The sequence below is a fragment of the Mustelus asterias genome, chromosome 11 (genome assembly GCF_964213995.1).
Source record: "Mustelus asterias chromosome 11, sMusAst1.hap1.1, whole genome shotgun sequence".
Taxonomy (NCBI): domain Eukaryota; kingdom Metazoa; phylum Chordata; class Chondrichthyes; order Carcharhiniformes; family Triakidae; genus Mustelus; species Mustelus asterias.
This window is the reverse complement of record NC_135811.1, coordinates 44,396,585-44,418,557: the sequence shown is the minus strand read 5'-3', so window position 1 is coordinate 44,418,557 and position 21,973 is coordinate 44,396,585. Positions and strand designations below refer to the sequence as shown.

The 21,973-nt window shown below is 42.5% G+C and overlaps 2 protein-coding genes across 15 annotated transcripts in view; one reads left to right on the top strand and one right to left on the bottom strand.

Moving 5' to 3' along the window:
- The window catches only part of blnk (B cell linker), a 223,981-nt gene that overhangs the window by 97,335 nt on the left and 104,673 nt on the right, over positions 1-21,973 (bottom strand). For 4 of the 13 annotated variants that reach the window (XM_078223481.1, XM_078223483.1, XM_078223486.1 and 1 more), the window contains 2 exons: positions 5,098-5,163; positions 1,199-1,255 (listed from right to left, as the gene is read on the bottom strand). In XM_078223481.1, the coding sequence (XP_078079607.1) occupies positions 1,199-1,255; positions 5,098-5,163 (123 nt within the window). Of the gene's footprint in view, positions 1-1,198; positions 1,256-5,097; positions 5,164-18,409; positions 18,540-19,941; positions 20,245-21,973 lie in introns of those variants that run through there. The other 9 variants (XM_078223482.1, XM_078223484.1, XM_078223488.1 and 6 more) reach the window with 6 other exon arrangements.
- Positions 2,353-21,973, top strand: part of dntt (deoxynucleotidyltransferase, terminal) — a 418,285-nt gene continuing 398,664 nt past the window's right edge. For both annotated transcript variants that reach the window (XM_078223496.1, XM_078223495.1), the window contains exons 1-2: positions 2,353-2,810; positions 3,093-3,213. The gene's annotated coding sequence lies outside the window, so the exon portion shown is untranslated. The remainder of the gene's footprint in view (positions 2,811-3,092; positions 3,214-21,973) is intronic.

The window sequence follows — 21,973 nt, the reverse complement described above, 5'->3', positions numbered from 1 at the left end:
GTAAAGGTTTAGCCTTTGTATTAACTTTCAATGTAACAGCACTGTTAGCTTCTCCAGGTTAGTTTTAGTTTCTAATTGTACAAAGGAACGATCACTTATAAGAAATAAATGGACCGAGAAACTTGTAATAATTAAGTCATGAGTGATCTTATGAATACCAACAGTCTTCGGGATGTCAGTGAGTTTAAGGATTCTTTTCACTTAAAGTATTAGGAATTTCATAAAACCAATGTTTTACTGAACTCCAAAGAGACTGTCCAAATGTATCACGTTTCCTTGAAAACCAGCTTGCCTTGTTCAGAAATAGACTTTTCTCTTTATATAAGTGCCCAACCTCTGTGTATTTCCAACAGTTGCTATTTATATTAAGATTCCCAGTGCAGTTCTTTAGTTTTATCTTGTCTTAAAATAGCACTGCCACTGATCCCCCATTCTTACATAGCAGAGCTCGCAAATCGCTTGTCAAACATTACACTTTCTCTTAAGGTTGTTGAGCTCTGAATCATGAATTCAAATCTGAACACCAACTAGTATAGAGACGGACCGGTTTTGGTTACATCCCTGAATGGAAAACTATGCACCAGCAAAGCACTCCACCTCAGAGAGGAAAGAACAGTTAAAAGATTCGCTTCCTTTGAAGTTCAGGTGCAGTTCCCCAATGAGGAAGTGGCAATATGGATAGACTTGTGCTTCAGATGGTACCCAGCTGGAGGCCAAAGTATCTCAGCAGGAACTAATGCTGGGTAGCTAAAACCAAAGTACATAAATAGCTCTCAAATGTATAGCTCCCCTTCATATTTATTTATGACCCCAAAACAACATGTAATGTGTAGTTTTGATATTTTTAGTCCATTTTCATAAAGTGCAATGAAAACTACTCAAGGAAATGTGATACTTTGCTATATTTGGATGGAATATTGTATAAATCTTCCTTTTGTTCCCAAATTTACATCTTGACACTATTTTGAATGTATCAATATAAAAAATTATAGGCCCCAAAATATTTAACTGCTGTGATTATTCCATATGCTACAATATGAGTTAGTACCAGTAAAGTTAAAGACAATCAAGCAGGTTAAGTGTTACCTGTTATACACACTGGTTTATAAAAGCTCCTGGACACATGAACACACAAATTCAATAGCACACTGGAGAGGGGGGAAAAAAAAAACAACAGGTTTTCTTTGTTCATTCATACCGATCCCAAGTACTTTTCCCAGTTTTACGCATCAGGGCCACTTGTTCATTTTGGAACCTATGAGTTAGAGGAAAGGCTCAGAGCTTAGCAAATGAAGATACTATTAGCAAAGATAAGGAGTACATTTTCCACAAAATAATCAAGGTGTGGTTTTGTTAGATTCAAGGAAGGTTTACTAGCCATTCAGAAAATTGTCTGCTCTCACCAAATGCCCGGTTGGAAGCATTCTTAATATTTAGTTAACCTTCCCAAAACATTCGGAAAGAAATGGAAATATGTTGCACGTTATCATTTTAAAGGAATAAGAATTGCAGGGCAATTCTCAAATCAATCAGATTGGAATATATAAAACTCATTTGAGTGAAAGCGACAATACAAAAAGAATGACAAGATTAGGGCTGAGAGGTCAAAGGTCGAGTTTTTATCTTTTAAGACGATGCTGCTCACTGTAGAGCTAGATTTCACAATCAGAGCAAGAAAGTGGGGCTGGAGAAAAATGAGGATCAATAGATTATATTATGATTGGTTTAGTAATATAGAAATAAAAATCCTTTGATACATGTATCATCCAGTGACAGCGATGAGCAGTTATTGTACTCAAGCTTTATAGGCCCATGATAACAAATAATTTACCATTTCCAACTAGCCTCCTCACATCAGAAAATGGTACATCCAATCAGATTCATAATTAACATTCATTTCCACCCTTAAGGGAAGAATGCAATTCCATAATTCTGTAGTTGTCAAATTTTCTACAGTCATAAAGCAACCCAACATAGACAGAGGTGTTTCAGGTGAGTTTATCCAGTGCATAGCCGTGCCATAAATGATTAACAGATTCCAGATTGAATACACTATTTATGCTACATTGGCGTCAGTGCCCCTCAAGTAGGACAACAATATAAAAACGTAGCCAGGATTTCCTATCCCCATTGTTATCTTTATGAAGAGGCAGTTGTGCGGATGACTGAGCTAGATGCGAATATTCACCATCAAGACTTTCGCAACTGGAACTGTTGCTTCGCTGTGGTACCCAGAAGTATAAGCCGGGATTCTCCTACGTCTTTTGCCCTGCCACCACTGACAGTGAGAACGATGAATTTGGTGCCTTTAAGGAATGTATTTTTAATCATATTATTCTGATATACACGCTGCTGTGCCTTTAAGGAATGTATTTTTAATCATATTATTCTGCTGTTTTTTTCAAACAGGCCCTGGTAGTTTATTTTGGCACCAAACTGTCTGTGAACTGGTGACCTCTAATTGTTGCTGAAGCAATATAGTAAGCATCTTGTTTATTTTTAATCTGGGCTAATACAGTGTTCTGGAGTTTTATGACCCTTTTGGAATTGTTGGGTGGAGAATGATTGACAGGTCATGCTCTGGCTTTGGACGGGTTTTAGTTTAATTTTGGTCAGAAGCTTTTTGGATTACAGGCTGAAAGCAGTGTGCTGTCGGTCTGTCTGGAGTGAAAATTCTGCTGTCTGTGGGTAGGTGCTAGAAGCTCCAGAGGTGACTGAAAGCTCCAGGACTGGGAAGCCTGCATTTTAATTCAACATTTCAGAGGACTATTTCACAGCAAGTGTTAAAAAGCTGCAGAATTCAGCATCGCGTGAGTATTCTTGCTTTTTGTGCCAAACCTAGAACGGGGTATATGTTTGTGAGGGTTGTTTGATTTGGAACAGCGTACTTAGCTGTTAAGGTTTATACAGTATCATGGTTGTTTTTTTGTAATTGGTAAAATTTATGCTAATTAACTTATTTTATATTAACTGTGTTTTTAAATAAACTTTGTTTCATAAAAGCTCCCCAGTGGGTCACTTGAATTATACCTGGAGTGAAATATCTTATGTTTACCCATGCCAAATTCAAAGTGCAAAACTTTATGGCCTAGGTTGACTTCATAACACACCTTGGAGTTTCTGGATTGGGTCATAACAGCGCTCAGCCAAATCTCCATTCACGGCAGTGGGACCAGAGAATCCCAGCCGCGGGACCAGAGAATCTCAGCCACGGTGAGTTCGGCGAATCTCGATCATAATTTCTATACGCAGGACTAAGTAAAAAAGGCAGTTGTCCAAAGTATTTCCCCATCCACTTTCTAGTCTTTTTTTTTCAGACCAGGGTGAAAGCTGCCAAATGAAACCAGCAGAAGCATTTAACTATACCACAAGTGAGGTGAGAATTAACTCAAAACACCGTCTCTTTTTATAATTCTCTGCCAGAGATGCAAAATGCTATAAATCCCAGTTAAAGTGGGCCTTCAAACCAGTTCATTCCTCTCAGAATGGAGAATCTTTGAAGAGTCTGTAAGTATCTTCATCCCAGCCACCTATATAGGTCTTAGATAGTTCATATCAGCAAAAATAATGAGGGTCAGTCAAGCTTTGACAAAGGGTCATCTGGACTTGAAATGTCAGCTCTTTCCTCTCCACAGATGCTGCCAGACCTGCTGAGATTTTCCAGCATTTTCTCTTTTGGTTTCAGACTCCAGCATCCGCAGTAATTTGCTTTTATGAGCCTGGACACATCATTTACTGCGGTTTTTGGATAACAGCCAGAAAGTTTCAAGGTCAGCAGCCATTACCACATGGCAGCTGTCGTAGCATCTCAGCAGCCATCATGATTCCTGTCCTCAATCTGTGCTGCAGCCAATTCTAAAGGGGGACTCCTGCATGAACAAGTTAATGCCTGGAACCTGTCAATACTTTTGGGTTCAGAACAAAACTGAAACTTTTTTCAAGTTCATTTTGTATCACTTGGTTTCTTCAGAGAAAGGGAGGCAAAAAATCTTGTTCAACAAGCTGTAACCATAATAAAACAAAATAGCATTTATACAATCCAGCAAAACTACACAAACTAATAGAAATTATCTACAATTCCTTTGAGAATTTAAGAACTTTTTAGCTGTTGAAAAGAAATCTATTTTTCAAATGTTTTTCCTGGAGGTACATACAAGATATATGAATGAAGCAGATATACAAAACCATATAACCACGTGATACTTATCCCTTAAGTAAACAATCACTTTCAAATAATACATAAATGTATCAAACTTTATATAAATTATCACATTCTAGTAGATAATGCATAATAACAACTTGCAATTATATAGCAGCCTATAGAAACATTTGAAGGTACTTAGCAGGATAATAATTAGTCAAAGATTTACATTGAGTTAAAGGAGATATAAGGATAGGTACCCAATACCTAGTCAAAGAGGTAGGTTGATGGAGCATTCTAAAGGAGAAGAGAAGTGAAGAGGTTTAGAGAGGGAATTCCAGTGCTTTGATCCTGGGTATCTGAAGGCGCGGTTACCAGTGGAAGTCAATGCCATAAGGGCCACAGTTGGAGGAATACACAGTACAGCAAAATGATAAAGCGACAGCATATATATAGTAAATTAAATCATTTGGAATTATACATTCTAAATCGGCTTTCTTAGGCTGGAATTCTCTGATCTCGGATGTCCCATCACCACTGCCAGCAATAACAATGAATTTGGCGCTCAGCCAAATCTACATTCACTGCAGCGGGACTGGAGAATCCCAGCTGTGGGTGAGATCGGAGAATTCTGTCCTTAATCATGAGGGTCATAACTCCAATGAATTTGGATCTATTTTGGTATTTAACAGGGAATAATGTATTTGACAGATAGATGGCATGTGCTGTTTGTGAAGAGCAGTGGATTATTATACGATTGAATACATTCAAAGTGATTAGTATTGGGGAGAAAGTCCAGACATATATAGAGAAAGGAAAGTGAAATAATGAAGGTTCTGCAGCATATATTTTTGAAGCAAAAATAAACATTTAAGTTATAGTTATTTCATGGTTTTAACAAAGACTGATGGCTGAATTCTGATCAGCAATTAGGTTTAGACTAAATTCAAACTTACTTTTTAAACCTGCTCATAAACCCACCATCATTCTTTTGGATATCATGAACAATCTTCTGAATTTGCCTGTGAAAAAGAAAAACAAGAAATTAAACTTTATAATCGCATTTTGTAACCATACAGTCTGGAAGGTAGCCATATAATCCTATATTAGCACTGGGGTGGCCTGGTGGCACAATGGTTAGCATTGCTGCTTCACAGCGCCAGGGACCCGGGTTCGATTCCCAGCTTGGGTCCCTGTCTGTGTGGAATCTGAACATTCTCCCTGTGTCTCCTCTGGGTGCTCCAGTTTCCTCCCACAGTTGAAAGACAGGCTGGTTAGGTGCATTGACCGAACAGGCACTGGAGTTTGGCAACTAGGGGATTTTCACAGTAACTTCATTGCAGTGTTAATATTTGTGACAATAATCAAAAAAAACTTGATAAGTTTTGCAAAAGGAAAAAAAAATATGAATGTGGGAATTAGGAACAGGAATAGTACACTAGGCCCGTTGAGTCTGCTCCTCCATTTAATAAGATCATGCCCAGTCACTTAACTTATCCATACCTCTGTGTAGACTTGATGCATCCTCTTCACCTTATTTTACAACCTAGCATTGTATCATTCGCAAACTTGCACACATTGATCAAAGACCTTTAAAATGGTTGAAACTGTCTGTCTCTGATCCCGAAACTAAGGAAGCTACTTAGCAGTTGTAGGATAACTCACACCTCATTATCTCTTAGGTGCCACTAACGATCCCCTATGGACTATAAAGCAGTATGGTAGCACAGTGATTAGCACTGCTGCTTCACAGCGCCAGGGACCTGGATTCGATTCCTGGCTCGGATCACTGTCTGTGTGGAGTTTGCACGTTCAGCCTGTGTCTGCGTGGGTTTTCTCCGGTGCTCCGGTTTCCTCCCACAGTCTGAAAGACATGCTGGTTAGGTGCATTGACCCAAATTGGCGCCGGACTGTGGCGACTTGGGGAATTTCACAGTAACTTCATTGCAGTATTAATGTAAGCCTTACTTGTGACTAATAGCTTGCCAGAAGGAGGTGGATCATCTGCAAAGAAGGCCACACAACCTTCCATCGATTGTTAATGCCCCAGGCATTCAACAGTTATTGGAATCCAGATGATGGATACACATCCTTTGTCAAAGATGGTTAAAAGGTGGGAGTCATGTGACATGGGTCTCTGGCTTGTGAAACACACAATATGACCTTGCTGAACTGCAAAGTCTCAGTCTGCTGTTTCTCATCTGACTCACAGGAAAGGAGCTCTGGCTCACATTGGGCACCTGGCTCCACCTCTGCTGCTTCTGTTGGAAGTTCTGTGCATTGCCTACTAGACTGATTCATCTCTGCGGGCCTCTTTCATTATGTAAAATCCGCACCAGAAAAATGAATTTTACAAGACAGCCAACTTCCGTGAAGGAATACCTCATTGGACTTTGATTCTGGATTCTGGAACCCACATGAAATAATATTTATATTATTTCTAAATCTATAAATCTTTGTTTTCCCTATCACTCTCTTTATTATCTGCATGTCAGCGGAATGTTATCAACCTACTTTTCATGCTTTGAATGTATATAAATAAACTAACCCTTTGAGTTCATCCTATCTAATAGTAAATTGCATCACACCAAAACCAAAGGGTTGGGGAATATATCACCACGAATAAAGATAAGGAAACACCTTTCTGTTCACAGACGGGTGGTGAGAGGAAAAATTAGTGTTGTTTAAAATAATCCCTCACCTGTCAGTAATGCCTGGTTATTTCTACTGGTGTCTAAGGCTTCAGAAGCCTGAGAAGATCAAGGAGAGATAGCTTACCTTTGGCATAGTCACATACAATGGGTGGGATTTTTTGGCTGTTCCTGCCAGAGGGATTTTCTGCGACCCCCTTGTGATGGGTTCTCTGGTGTCAGAGGGTGCAAACAACAGGAAACCCCATTGGCAGCAGCTGGACCAGATGATCCCGCCACTAGCCAATGGTGTGCCGCCTCTGCCACTGCAAAACACACTGCGGGGGTGGGGTGGAAAATCCCCACCCAAAGTCAGCACTGACTTAATAAGAACTATTTTGGTACTGTGTAATCAATGATCTAAATCTGGAGTTCTGGGAAAAGTGGGTAGGGGTTTCGAAACATAGAAACTAGAAGCAGAAATAGGCCATTCGGCCCATTGAGCCTGCTCCGCCATTCATTTTGATCCTGGCTGATCATCAAATTCAGTATCGTGATTTCCCTCCCTTCCCCACAGTTTGTCAGATGCTGAAGGACAGTGGAGCGGTGTTTAGGGAACACCATGTATGACAAAGAAAAGAAACAAGGGATATTTGCATTGCAGGAATAGTGAGCCATTTTAACAGATTGGAGAAGGACATGACCGTGCTTTATGTAGTCCAGCCAGATTTGCGGGTGAATGACTAAATAAACAGTCTGTTGTGGCTGTTCAAATCTTGGATTTCAGGGAATGGAGATGAGGGCTGTACCGGACTGAGAGAGGTCACAGTTTTAATGGGGTAAAGGGCATCAAAGATGGAGGCGAGGGTGTGGTTGAGCAGATCAGTAGATGCAGAAATGTCCTAATGAAGGAATTACTAATGAGAATGTGATTGTGAAAGTGCAACTGTAAATGAATTGGGAAAGAAATTATTGCGGGGGGTGGAGGGTACACAGAAGGAAATAGGTTTGGAAGGGGAAAGGGATTAAATTCAATTAAGATAAAATAAATTTAAGGTATATGGAGGAAGTTTTATAAATGTGATTAAAGCTATTTATTTGTGCGTGTGGTGAAAACTGACATGGACTGGTTGAGCCCAATGCCTTTTTTTCATTATAACCCGACTGTATATTTAGGTGAGCTGATAGTTTCTGAGAATTAGTGGGGCATTTATTTAGCATTTTCCCCAATGACAAGCTGCTAAAATCCAGCTGTTAAAAGCTTTCCATTTTCCTCAAAGGACATTTCACAACCGGGCCTGACAGTTGGATTGTCAATGTTTGTTTTCTTCAAAAACTTGTTTCAGAAGGTTCTTGGAACCAAAGAGTCAGGAGATTCCTTGGAGCTGTTCCTGCTCTGTGGATGTTATTTGACTGGAAATCTCATTAATGCAGGGAAGTTGCCAGGGTTTAGAATTAAAACAGGATTGGGGCTGTAATTAGATGAGTATTATTTGATTTAGATAATGACAGTGAGATGCTTGTATTTGGGATTTTAACCATTTGTATCACTATGATGCATAAACAGAGATGAAGATGCCTGTTTAGGGTCAGCTGTGGCTCCCAATTATTATTTGCAACTTTGAAAATAGTTACCAATTTGTTTTTCTTTAATTCATTCATGGGGGATGGACATCGCTGGCTGGCCAGCATTAATTGCCCATCCCTAGTTGCCCTTGAGAAGGTGGTTGTGGGCTGCTGCCTTGAAAAGGCTGATCCAACGGAGTGTCTTGCTAGGCTATTTCTGAGGGCAGTTGAGTCAACCACATTTCTGTGACTCTGGAGTCACATGTAGGTCAGATTAGGAAAGGACAACAGATTTCCTTCCCTAAAGGGTATTAGTGAACCAGATGGGATTTTCCGACAATCGACAATGGTTTCATGGTCATCAGTAGATTCACACACTCATGATGAAGGTTTGTATATTAAGCTGTAAAACCAACAACATGAGGGGTCAACACCCACAGGGCAACATAAGCAGCAAAATTAATAATTCGTAAGAATATACTGGAGAGCAAACCCCAGCCTGGAGGTAATTGGACAGGCTGCCCCTGGTTCCCTGAAAACGCCAAGATTCAGAGTCCCTTCACTGACTACATTCCTGCCGAACCTAAGCGAGATTTTAATTTTTGTGTCGTTGTCTGGAGAAGTATGCCAGCCATCCATCTACTCCTGTCAACAGGAAGCCCAAGACTTACTCTGACATGGATCTCGCTGCCAAATCCTTGTTTGGGCATCCTGCTATACTAGACGACAATATTGGGTGGCGTGAACACTGAGATAGTCCATAGGTGGTCCTGGACAATGGGAGGGGAACTGAAGGAGAAGGGTGAGCCGGACTGGCAGAAATGTTTCAACGGTCTTTTTAGAAAAGTGAACAGTTGTCCATTTTAGGAACCGTCAACATAGGCAGAGACTCCGTGGTGCGTGCTCCATCTACTGTCCCTACAGAACTATAACTTGCATCCCTGCCGACATCATAGAAACATCATATGTATAACCAAGAGGCCTATTGACAGCGCCAAGGAAAAGCACTTTCAAAATGGCTGCAGCTGGATTGGCAGATGCTGTCTACCCGAGTCCAATGCCACTTATTAATGCTGACTGAGAGCTTGTTAAAATTAAGCCATTTGTGCACTTTAGTGGGCTGAATTTTTGCTGGAAATGAGTTCTCTGTTCCCTCCCACCCCAACATCAGAGGCAAGCCCACCCTCGCTTATCCAGCCTGTCCCACATCTATTTAATGCCACAAAACCTTTAATTGGTTTGAGTTGGGCCTTCCCCTTTGCCAACCAGCAGGAAGTCTATCCTCCAGAACTGTCAGCCAATCAAATGGCCACCAGCTTTCTTGTCCCAGCAGTGCCAGCAGGAACGGTGGGCATAGCCGGTACTGCAGTTATCTAAGATGCAAGTTTGCTGTGATGCATCTGAACTTCAAACTCAGTCCTGGGACTCACTGGGGCCAAGCTGGCACATCCTGGCGAGGGTATGGAGGGGAGTGGAGGGGTGGTTACAAGAGGATATGATAGGGTAGAGGGAATAACAAAGAACAGTGAAAATTACAGCACAGGAACAGGCCCTTTGGCCCTCCAAGCCTGCACCGGCCATGCCGCCTGACTGAACTAAAGCTTCCTACCCTTCCAGGGACTATATCCCTCTATTCCCATCCTATTCATGTATTTGTCAAGATGCCCCTTAAAAGTCACCATCGTATCTGCTTCCATTACCGCTCCCGGCAGTGAGTTCCAGGGACCCACCATCCTCTATGTAAAAAAACTTGCCTCGTACATCTCCTTTAAACCATGCCCCTGGCACCTCAAACCTATGCCCCCTAGTAATTGACTTTTCCACCCTGGGAAAAATCTTCTGACTATCCACTCTGCCCATGCCCCTCAATCTTGTAGACTACTATCAGGTCACCCCTCAAGTCGGCTTACATTAACACTGCAATGAAGTTACTGTGAAATTCCTCTAGTCACCATACTCCGGCACCTATTCGGGTCAATGCACCTAACCAGCATGTCTTTCAGACTGTGAAAGGAAACCGGAGCACCCGGAGAAAACCCATGCAGACACAGGGAGAATGTGCAAACTCCACACAGACAGTGACCCAAGCCGGGAATCGAACCTGGGTCCCTGGTGCTGTGAGGCAGCAGTGCTAACCACTGTGCCACATGCCACCTGTAATGTGGGGGGGGGGGGGGGGGGGTGGCATTTACTTGAAGGAGGGGGGTACTGATATGCACAGGGGCCCAAAAAGGAATCACCTCCCTGCTTGCCCAGCCCCCAACCCACCCAGTGAAATATGCTGGCGAGGACATATGGCACCATCCTCCCCCACCATGGATAAGATCCTAGTCGTGACAAGAGAAGGCCCTCAAGTGGCACTTACTTGGCCATTTAAGGTCTGCAATTGGCCCACAGGTGGTGCTCCTCCTGCAACTCCCCTGAATGCTGGTAAAATTTCAGTGGGGGTTTGGAGGTAAGCAGTAAGGGTTTGGGAATGGTGCCACTGACTTGACACTAATATTTTCCCACGCCCCTCCCTTGCCATTCTGCCCCCAGGGGGCAATAACATTTAGCCCAGTTTATTTTAAATGATTGCAAGCATCTTTGATAGGGTTGCAAAGCAGGAGGCACTAGGGATGACTGTTCCTGACAATAGAAGATGAATGATTAACCTGTATGAAAGACCAACCTTTGCAAGCTGTTTCAATGGAAGGTATTGACTCATTTAATGTAAACACATTTAACCCTTCAGTTACAATTGAGCAATGTTATATAAATGCATTAAATATATCTGCTTTATTTTGCCAACAGTAATTTCTATCTTCATGTTGAAAAATGTTTCTCTAGACAACAGGTTGATCAGTATTTTAAAGAATAAAAAGGTGCCTGGATATTTGGGAATGCTTTCTCAGTTCCATAGTTTTGCTTCAATGATATGGACGTGCCCTTACAACTTCCGGCAGTTACTAAAAAATTAAAGCTGTTTGTTAAAAAAAATAAAGCAGCCTAAAACTTGCCTCTAATCTGCCATGGGGCTGGGACAGCAACAGATGTGGCAGTGCGCTCACTTTGTTTGTGTATCAACATTTCAGTGTGGAGTCTGCACGTTCTCCCCGTGTCTGTGTTGGTTTCCTCCGGGTGCTCCGGTTTCCTCCCACAGTCCAAAGATGTGCAAGTTAGGTTGATTGATCATGCTAAATTGTCCCTCAGGGGGACCAGCAGTGTAAATACGTGGGGTTACGGGGATAGGGCCTGGGTGGGATTGTGGTCGGTGCAGACTCGATGGGCCAAATGGCCTCCTTCTGCACTGTAGGGATTCTATGATTCTAAAATTTCAGTTCATGAAATGAGTGTTATGGGCTTTCAGGTAACAAGGAAATGGCAAAAGCATTGAACAGCTCTTTTGCATCTGTCTTCTCCGTAAAAATAACAAATAAAACCCCAAGAGTACTTGAACATCAAGAGGCAAAAGGGAGGGAAGAAGTTAAAATAATCACAATCACTAGAGAGAAAGGTACCGGGAAGATAATTAGAGCTATAGGCTGACAAGTCCTCTAGACCAGATGGTCTGCATCCTAGGGTTTTAAATGAAGTGACTACATAGACAACAGATGCATGGGTTATAATCTTCCAAAATGTTTCAGATTCTGAAACGGTCCCAGCAGGCTGGAAAAGCACAAATGTAGCACCACTATTCAAGAAAGGCAGGAGACAAAAAGTAGGATAATGCAGGCCATTTAGCCCTACATCTATCATAGGGAAAATGCTAGCATCCATTATGAAGGGGAACTGTGGGGTATTTCTAAAATCTTCATACAATCAGGCAGATTTTGGTTTTGTGAAAGACAAATCAGGCTCCACTAATTTATTCTTTGAGTTATTTGAGGAAGTATCGAGCAAAGTGGATAAAGGGGAACCTGTGGATGTGATGTACTTGGATTTCTAAAAGGCATTCAATAAGATGTTACATCACTGTTTGCTATACAAAATAGGAGCTCAATGTGTCGGGGTAACATAATAGCATGGTTTGGTTGGCTAATAGGAAAAAAAAGGGATAATTTTCAGATTGGCAAACTGTTACTAGTGAAGTGCCGCAGGGATCGGTGCATGGGCCTCACTATTTAGAATCTACATCAATGACTTGGATGAAGGGACCGAATGTTAAATTTGCTGATGGCGCAAAGATAGGTAGGAAAGTAAGTTATCAAGAGGATGTAATTGACTAAATTTGCAGAGTCAGGAAGATTTCTGACTCAGCAAATCCAATTCAGGAGAACATGGCCAAATATTCAGATTGTTGTTCTGAGGTTGGGGAAGGGTGTCAGTTTTGACTGGAGTCTGGCCCACTGCCCTGGAAACATTGCGGAGGCAGTCACATAGACTGCTGGGTGCAGAGGTAGACTGTTTGAAAGGCTGCCCTCGGTGCTCTGGGACTTTGTCCCATTTAAAAACAGAACCAAGAATAACCCTCCAGCCCTCACAACTCACACCCCCTACACACACTCATCATACTCCAGCCATGCCAACTCACGCCCCCTATACACACTCATCATACTCCAGCCATGCCAACTCACACCCCCTATACACACTCATCATACTCCAGCCATGCCAACTCATGCCACTTCATTCTCCCTACACACCCTCATGACCAGTCATAAGCTCAATGGCAATCTGTGTCGCCCAACTTGCTCCCCCATGGCTCTTTGCTAACTTAGTGCCAACTCATACCACCCATGCCCCCACCATGTCCACAGGAACTCACCAAGGCTCCTTAGGCAGCTCCTTCCAAACCTACGACTGCAACCGTCTGGAAGGACAGGGGCATCAGGCACTTGGGAACATCACCATCTGGATGTTCGCCTCCAAGCCACTCATCATCCTGACTTGGAAATATTTTGCTGGTCCTTCATTGTTGCTCGGTCAAAATCCTGGAACTTCCTCCCTAATTACACTGTGGGTGTAACTACACCACGGGGGCTGCCATGGTTCAAGAAGGCAGTTCACCACCACCTTCCCAAGGGCAATTAGGGATGGGCAATAAATGCTGGCTAGCCAGCAACGCCCACAACTCTTAAAGGAATTTAAAAAAACACCACCCATGGGCACATTGCGCAGGGCGCCTTGTTCTGAGAGTGAACCAGGAGACATCCTCCCGATGGACATTGCACCACACCCCCACCATCGGCGGAGACACTGTCACCCCCACATCAAATTGAGGCATCAAAAGCCTCCTGTTGAGTGCCCTGGTGGACACCTGACATGGCCCTCCCACCCCCCTGTCACGAACCTCTCTGTGGCCCACCCTGGCACGCCACCGCCCCATAACTTCCTCTGCATGACCATCTCCTGCATGTCCTCCCCTGCATGACCCTCCCCCCTTGCAGAGCTCTTCCCCTGCATAAACCCTCTGTCTTTGTGCATACTTTCCCCCATCAGAGCCCCACCTCCCTTGGCACAATTGTGGTGCCCAGCCAGGCACTGCCATGGTGCCAACTGGGAGACTGATCTTTACCTGCATTCATCAATATGTACACATGAGCATTGGTACTAGACATTAGTCTTGCCCTAAGTTCTCCCAAATCCCAGGGAATAGTGAGGCAGTAATCAAGCAGTTTTTGGGACGCAGATTTGGACAGCAAAGTATTATATAGTATATATCAAAGAACAAAGAAAATTACAGCACAGGGACAGGCCCTTCAGCCCTCCAAGCCTGCACCAACCATGCTGCCCATCTGAACTAAAACCCCCTACCCTTCCTGGGACCATATCCCTCCATTCCCATCCTATTCATGTATTTTTTCCAGATGCCCCTTAAAAGTCACTATCGTATCTGCTTCCATTACCTCCCCCGGCAGCAAGTTCCAGGCATCCAGCACCCTCTGAGTAAAAGACTTGCCTCATACATCTCCTTTAAACCTTGCCCCTCACACCTTAAACCTGTGCCCCCTAGTAATTGGCTCTTCCACCTTGGGAAAAAGCTTCTGACTATCCACCCTGCCCATGCCCCTCATAATCTTGTAGTCTTCTATCAGGTCGACCCTCAACCTCCGTTGTTCCAGTGAGAACAAATAAAGTTTCTCCAACCTCTCCTCATAGCTAATGCCCTCCATACCAGGCAACATCCTGGTAAATCTTTTCTGTACCCTCTCCAAAGCCTCGAGACTTAAATATCGAGACAGATAACTCCAGCATCTGTAATCCGCTTCATTATAGAAGACGTATCAGGTTGAGGTTTTAATAAATATTTTGTTGTATTAACATTAGTGATGTTGATGGAGGCTGGGGACAAGGCTTGAACGCTACCCTCAAAAGAATTATAAAACGCACCCAGTCAGCAGAGGACACATTTCGAAAATAGGAAGAGAACTAATTGTTTTTCACAGTTGCTTGCATTTGATAGTTCCTAATTACTTATCTGATTTGTGCATTTTAATTTTTTTTTAGCCCCAGTGGAAATGATCAGAATTTAACCTTTTTCCATCTTCCTCAATGCTTTCACACTTTCAGATTCACTTTTTCTTTTGCAGAAGTCTTTTCAAAATTTGTATTTGCAGTGAAGAGAAGAAACGATACGTGATAAATTGAATAAGTACCATTTTAATTCCATGGGGGTTTTACAGTGCATTTGTTTTCGAACTAGACAGGCTATCAGAGACCCCAGACCATCTATGGAAACAATAAATGCAGATAAACTGGATCTTTGACCAACAAGAGATCCACTGCACCAAACTGTTCAGCATCAACACAGATGAGGGGTTTCTGAATTATTCTGCCCAGAATTTTAATTTGGAGTTTGCAAGTTCTTCCCGTGTCTGCGTGGGTTTCCTCTGGGTGCTCTGGTTTCCTCCAACAGTCCAGGTTAGGTGGATTGGTCATGGTAAAATTGTCTCTCAGTGTCCCAAGATGTGTAAGTTAGGGTGATTGGCGGGGTAAATATGTGGGGTTACTGGGATAGGGCGGGGGAGAGGGCCTGGGTAAGGTACTTTATCAGAGAGTTCGTGCAAACATATTGGGCCAAATGGCCTCCTTCTGCACTGTAGGGATTCTATGATTCTCTGAATCTAGGCAGGGGCAGAGGAGGGAAAACGGGGCTCAAATGCAAGAAATTGGAAACATCCGTTGGGATACATAAAGCATAGTACACCTAGGGCGTTCTGGTAAGAGAGAAGCAGAAGCCCCAAAATAATAATGGCCATATTGTGTTTCTGTCAACTTTGCTGCATTCTGCCAGATTTACAGCAGGACAAATTGGGAAGCCCAGTGCAATTTCTTAATGCTGCACATATATTAGATGCACAGTCACAGCAACTCAGAAGAATGGTGTTGAAGTCAGGGGCTATCCCAGGGATTGAGGGGCTATTAGATTACAACAATAGGAAAGTAGGACTCAATGGGATATTTTATAGTGAGGGATATCAGCGACTTTTTTTCAGCAATTGGAATGAAAATTCAGAAAGTATGGTAAATGTTCTGTAAATGTATGGTAAATGTATGGTCTCACTGGACACACAATGTAAAGGATAATGATTGGAAAAACTACTGGGAAGGGAATGAGAGCAGTCAAAAGTCGTGATTAAGTTGGAACTAATGACATAGATATGGGAACATGTAAGATGTTGCAGATGATGTTAAAAGGGTTAGAAATTATTCCATTGCTTTCCTGATGCTCTCCTAGCTTCTGCACTCCATACATTTTAGTTTATTCTCAACTCTGCTGACCACATCCTAACCTGCATCAAGTCCTGCTCTCCCACTACCCCTGTGCTCACTGACCTACATTAGCTCCCAGCGCACCAATGTCTCCTATTTGAAATTCTAATCTTTCTGTTAAACTTCCTTCTGCCTTCACCCCTTCCTACCCCTGTAACCACCTGCAAACCTCTCACAATAGTGTTCCACCAACTCTGGCCTCTTGCGCCATTTTCCCCTCACTTTGCTTCATTATTGGTGGCTGCATCTTCAATTATCGAAGGCCTCAGCTCTGCAGCTCCCTTCCTCAACTTCTCAGCCTCTCCACCCCTCTCATCTTGTTTAAGCTGTCCTTAAAACCATTCACCAAGGTACTTGGGGGAGTTTGCTGATTTCCCACATGTCTGCCCATGGTTCAAGCACATAAACTGTCAATCAAGCCATTACAAAAGACCAACAACATTTTAACTTCTATAGTAAGAGCACAGTACAAGCAACGAAAATATGTACAAAACATTGGCTAAGACAAAGTTGTATGGGTTTGTCATTAAAGTTAGCTTATAGTAATGAATGATTTTGACTATATTCAATGGGGGGGAGAAGACAAAGGCTATTTTCTACAGCTCTTTAAAATTATGATCTGAGAAAGACTATTCCCTCTGCCTGGAGAGACAGTGATGATTTAATTTTAATTGGATTGGACAGATTCTTAACTCACTTTTCAAAAATTTGGCGCCTGGTCAAATGAGTCCAGCAGTTCTTTGCAAACAAATAAAGAAACATTTAACTGTGCTGAAGATTTTAATTTCTGCAATTAACGTCAGAGTAGAGATGGCTAAAAGGAGACTGAATAGAACATAGAACATAGAACAGTACAGCACAGAACAGGCCCTTCGGCCCACGATGTTGACCTTTCCTCATAAGACCTACCCTCCAAACCAGGCAGCATCCTGGTAAATCTCCTCTGCACTCTTTCCAGCACTTCCACATCCTTCTTATAGTGAGGTGACCAGAACTGCACACAATATTCCAAATGTGGTCTCACCAAGGTCCTGTACAGTTGCAGCATAACCCCACGGCTCTTAAACTCCAACCCCCTGTTAATAAAAGCTAATACACTATAGGCCTTCTTCACAGCTCTATCCACTTGAGTGGCAACCTTTAGAGATCTGTGGATATGGACCCCAAGATCTCTGTGTTCCTCCACAGTCTTCAGAACCCTACCTTTGACCCTGTAATCCACATTTAAATTAGTCCTACCAAAATGAATCACCTCACATTTATCAGGGTTAAACTCCATTTGCCATTTTTCAGCCCAGCTTTGCATCCTATCTATGTCTCTTTGCAGCCTACAACAGCCCTCCACCTCGTCCACTACTCCACCAATCTTGGTGTCATCAGCAAATTTACTGATCCACCCTTCAGCCCCCTCCTCTAAGTCATTAATAAAAATCACAAAGAGCAGAGGACCAAGCACCGATCCCTGCGGCACTCCGCTAGCAACCTGCCTCCAATCCGAAAATTTTCCATCCACCACCACCCTCTCTCTGTCTTCGATCAGACAGCCAGTTACCTATAGGTTTTTAAAGTCATGGAGGATTTTAATAGGACAAATAGGGAAAAATGATGGTGCAGAATTTGCACAGTGCTGAAATTTATGCCGTGCTTGCCATTGGCAACATACACCAAAATTCCCTGAGAATCTGATTAGCGAAAAGGTCTGGAAGCGGAAGCATGCTGGCAAACCTACACACCAGTTGGTAACAGGAAATTACAGGTCCTGCCTCCATCAGTGAATGAGAACCTGTCCTGCGATCCTGAAAATCCCACCCTGGGATCCTGAAAATCCCGCCCTGCGATCCTGAAAATCCCGCCCTGTGAGCCTGAAAATCCTGCCCCGGCGATCCTGAAAATCCCACCCTGGGATCCTGACAGTCCCGCCCTGCGATCCTGAAAATCCCACCCCTGCGACCCTGAAAATCCCGCCCCTGTGATCCCGAAAATTCCATCCTGCACTCTTGGATCTTGTTGGGCTTAAAATTTCAGGTGTCAACTTCAATAGATACAAGGAAGCATTTGCCATTAAATCCAACTCCTAACTGATTGCCATGAGGTGCAGTTAAATTGGGATTGGATTTTTCAGCTTTCCCTTTCATGTCTTACAACCAAACGTCCTTGCCTAGGTGACTGGATGTTCCCAAAGCATTTCTGTGACAAAGGTGATGAATACCTTTGAGCCTCAGGTCTGAATGTTCGCTACTATTTTTTTTGAAACAATATAAACCATTTAATTATTTGAAGTACGGGTCTGGAAGAAAAACTCAACAAAATAGCTGGCATTTGAAATGTTACATGAATTAAATTAAAAAATAATTGCTCCTATTTGTAAGTTTTCAAGTACCTTTAAGAGGAGATTACCGCCGGAAAAATAGTTTTAAACTTTGAGCAGCATTTTCCATTTACAAAGACATTGTCTTTATACGAAAGATGATTCATTCCGTTTTCCACCCCGCCCCTCTGCCCGCATGGGTTCCAAGCAAATTGAACATTACATCTAGCTGTGTCTTGGAGTTATAATATTTATAGCCACAATATACACAAGAGGCTGAATCAAATTTTATGTGCGAGTGTTGGTAAAATTTAATGGGTTTTACTGGAGATTCTGACATCAGTGCTATACTTGCACCGATACTGGAATTCCGATATGTGCACAACAACAATAAAAACTTGTATTTATGTAGCACCTCCAATGCAGTAAAACTTCCCCCTTCACAGAACCACTGTCAAGCAAAATTTTACACTGAACTACTCAAGCAGACATTGGGGCAGAAGACCAAAAGTTTAATCGTCAAGGTAGATTCTCAGGAGCATTTTAAAGAAGGAAAGAGAGGAAGAGGTGGGGAGAGGCGTATGGAGGGAATTCCAGAGTTTAAAGTTTATTTATTAGTCACAAGTAGGCTTACATTGGCACTGCAATGAAGTTATTGTGAAAATCCCCTAGCACACTCCAGTGCCTGTTCGGGTACACTGAGGGAGAATTTAGCATGGCCAACACACCTAACCAGCACGTCTTTCAGACTGTGGGAGGAAACCGGAGCACCCGGAGGAAACCCACGCAGACACAAGGAGAACGTGCAGACTCTGCACTGACAGTGACCCAAACCGGGAATTGAACCTGGGTCCCTGGCACTGTGAGGCAGCAGTGCCAACCACTATGCCACCCCTTTGGACGCTGATGGCACAATGGCAATGGGGTGATTTAAATTGCAACAGCGAAAGAGGCTAGAATAAGACAAGTGCAGATATCTCAGAGTGTTGTAGGTCTGGAGGAGATTCCAAGACGTATATCGGATTTAAAGGCCTAGACAGGTCATTTTGAATTTGTCCAATAGCGTGAAACAGTAAATATCTATTCGATCATTGCTCCTGATTTTCATTTCCATTGGCTTCAATGGTCCTGTATCTATATACTGGTTCACCGCATTTAAGCAATGTACTGATTTCCCTCCCCCCACTTACCTAAGTAAGTGTTCCAACAAACCCAAGCATTATGCAATAAAAGAGCACTAACCAAAGATTTAATAACTGTTTAAGAATAGTTGAAAAAAGTTTAATTACTATATCATTTCACAATGCCGCATGTGGAGTTGTTTAGTTTCATAACCGTTTGCGATTACAAATGACTCACACAGCCTGACTTCACTATGAACTTCAAACAAACTAGAAGAACAAAAGGGTTTTTGAATGCTCTGCATTCCCACCAAGTCACAAACAGAATCAACAGTTCCTATGGCTTAAGTCGTCAGTGAAGAATCTTCCTTCCTGATATTCTTACTCAATCTTTTCACCAAATTACTGCCTAGTCTCAAATTTTCCTGTTACATAGATTTCAATTTTTGTGACTCATTTCTTATCAAGAACCTGAACGCTCACCTTATCCTCTGACTCTGGGCAAGTTTACTAAACGTTTCCATCTTCTCTACTCAGGAAAGCACAACTAATCTTTGCCAATGATTTTCATCTGTGCATCAGAAGGTAGCTGCTATCAGAAGGTCAGTCAAAGGAGATACCCACAGTTGCACTGTATCAGATGTCTTTCAGTTTGTGTGGGTGAGAAGTGACATGTCGCAGACACTAACATATCATAAATGTTCTTTAACATCATCTTCCGTTCCCTGTGGTATGAACTCTGTGCTTGAAGGACTTTACCGGTAGAAACCGTCACAAATCACTGAACTTATGTGAAGCCAGGCCTTGTTTACTGATACATTTAATTACTGGAACCAAGAATCCGCAGCACAGATATCGTATATTAAATGAAAATTTGGATTTGATTTCAGATGAGTGATTGTAATGTTTCGCTAGTTTTAACTCTGGATGTTCTCTGGCTTATGTCCTGAAATATGAGATTGGTTGCCCACACCTCAGTTAAGGCAAAACTGCATTCTGAATGTTTGTCCTTAACTGCATTATAAAGATAAAATTCCATCTCTGTCAATGAACTTTTCTTGAAATATCATGATCATATGGAAATTAATTGGAGTGCCTGGCTTGGATATTAAAATCTGATACAATTATCATGTTTTTTGCATTATCTACAAATATAGGGGTAAGTTTTCTGGTCCTGCCCGCCATGGGAATTGGAGCAGGCGGGACAGAAAATTTGGCGGACCATTTAAAGGTCTGTCGACTTCGGGCAGGGGAATTTCCGGTCCTGGGGCGCACGCAGCTGGAAAATCCCGCCCATAGCTTTCTAAAGAACGACTGGAGATTACTGTGGCACTGAGTAATAATCTTAAATAAATTTAAGTAAAATCAACCTTTACAATTAGGATATAGGACTTCAATCAATTTTCCCAGAATGTATTTTTTAAACAGTTATCATCTGTACGGTAGGGCGGCACAGTAGCACAGTGGTTAGCACTGCTGCTTCACAGCTCCAGGGTCCCGGGTTCGCTTCCCGGCTCGGGTCACTGTCTGTGTGGAGTTTGCACATTCTCCTCGTGTCTGCGTGGGTTTCCTCCGGGTGCTCCGGTTTCCTCCCACAGTCCAAAGATGTGCGGGTTAGGTTGATTGGCCAGGTTAAAAAATTGCCCCTTTAGAGTCCTGGGATGTGTAGATTAGAGGGATTAGTGGGTAAAATGTGTGGGGGTGGGGCCTGGGTGGGATTGTGGTCGGTGCAGACTCGATGGGCCGAATGGCCTCCTTCTGCACTGTAGGGTTTCTATGTTTCTATGTACTTGCAGGCGGTGAATCCTGTGCTAATCAAAGTGAAGGATGTCAGTTCTGCAGAATGGCTTCTTGCCTCCAATGTTAGGCATTTCTGAATAATGTGGCGTATATTCAGGTGAAAAATAAAACTGCCTTTACATTTTCTAAAGAATGTGCTGTAATTTTAATCGCAGGAGAGCACCTTTTGTTATACCAGTGTGACGATGTCATTTTCCATAGCAGCCATCTTTGTAATCCCTGAGTAACTTTATCAATTCTGGTGGCAACTGTGCCCTACCATTGACCATTACAAGACTTGTGCAGCCAAACGTTGGTGCAATTGCCCTGTGCTGGATTGAAATGCAAGTTCTTGAGGCAGATGAAACGGATAGTGCGTTAAATCATTGCAAAGTTTCCAATGAAGAAAATCATTTCACAACCTTTCACATGATACAATAAATACAGACAATACAATGTGAACAGCAGTAAGATAAGATGAACATTTCCACTGTTATGATTGAAAGGGAGCCCAGAAGTGTGAAGTTGCAAATGGATTATGTGTAGCCACACTAATGGAGAAATTGCAGGCTATGACATTCTATTTACACCAAAGATACAGAATACAAAATGAATATCTTAATAACACAAGCGTACCCAAGAGCTACAGAGATATCTCTCATAAGTGGCATAAAACCATTTCGTCAAAGTTCTTGCAAGCACTTCATCACCGAATACCAACATCAACTCCTTGCTC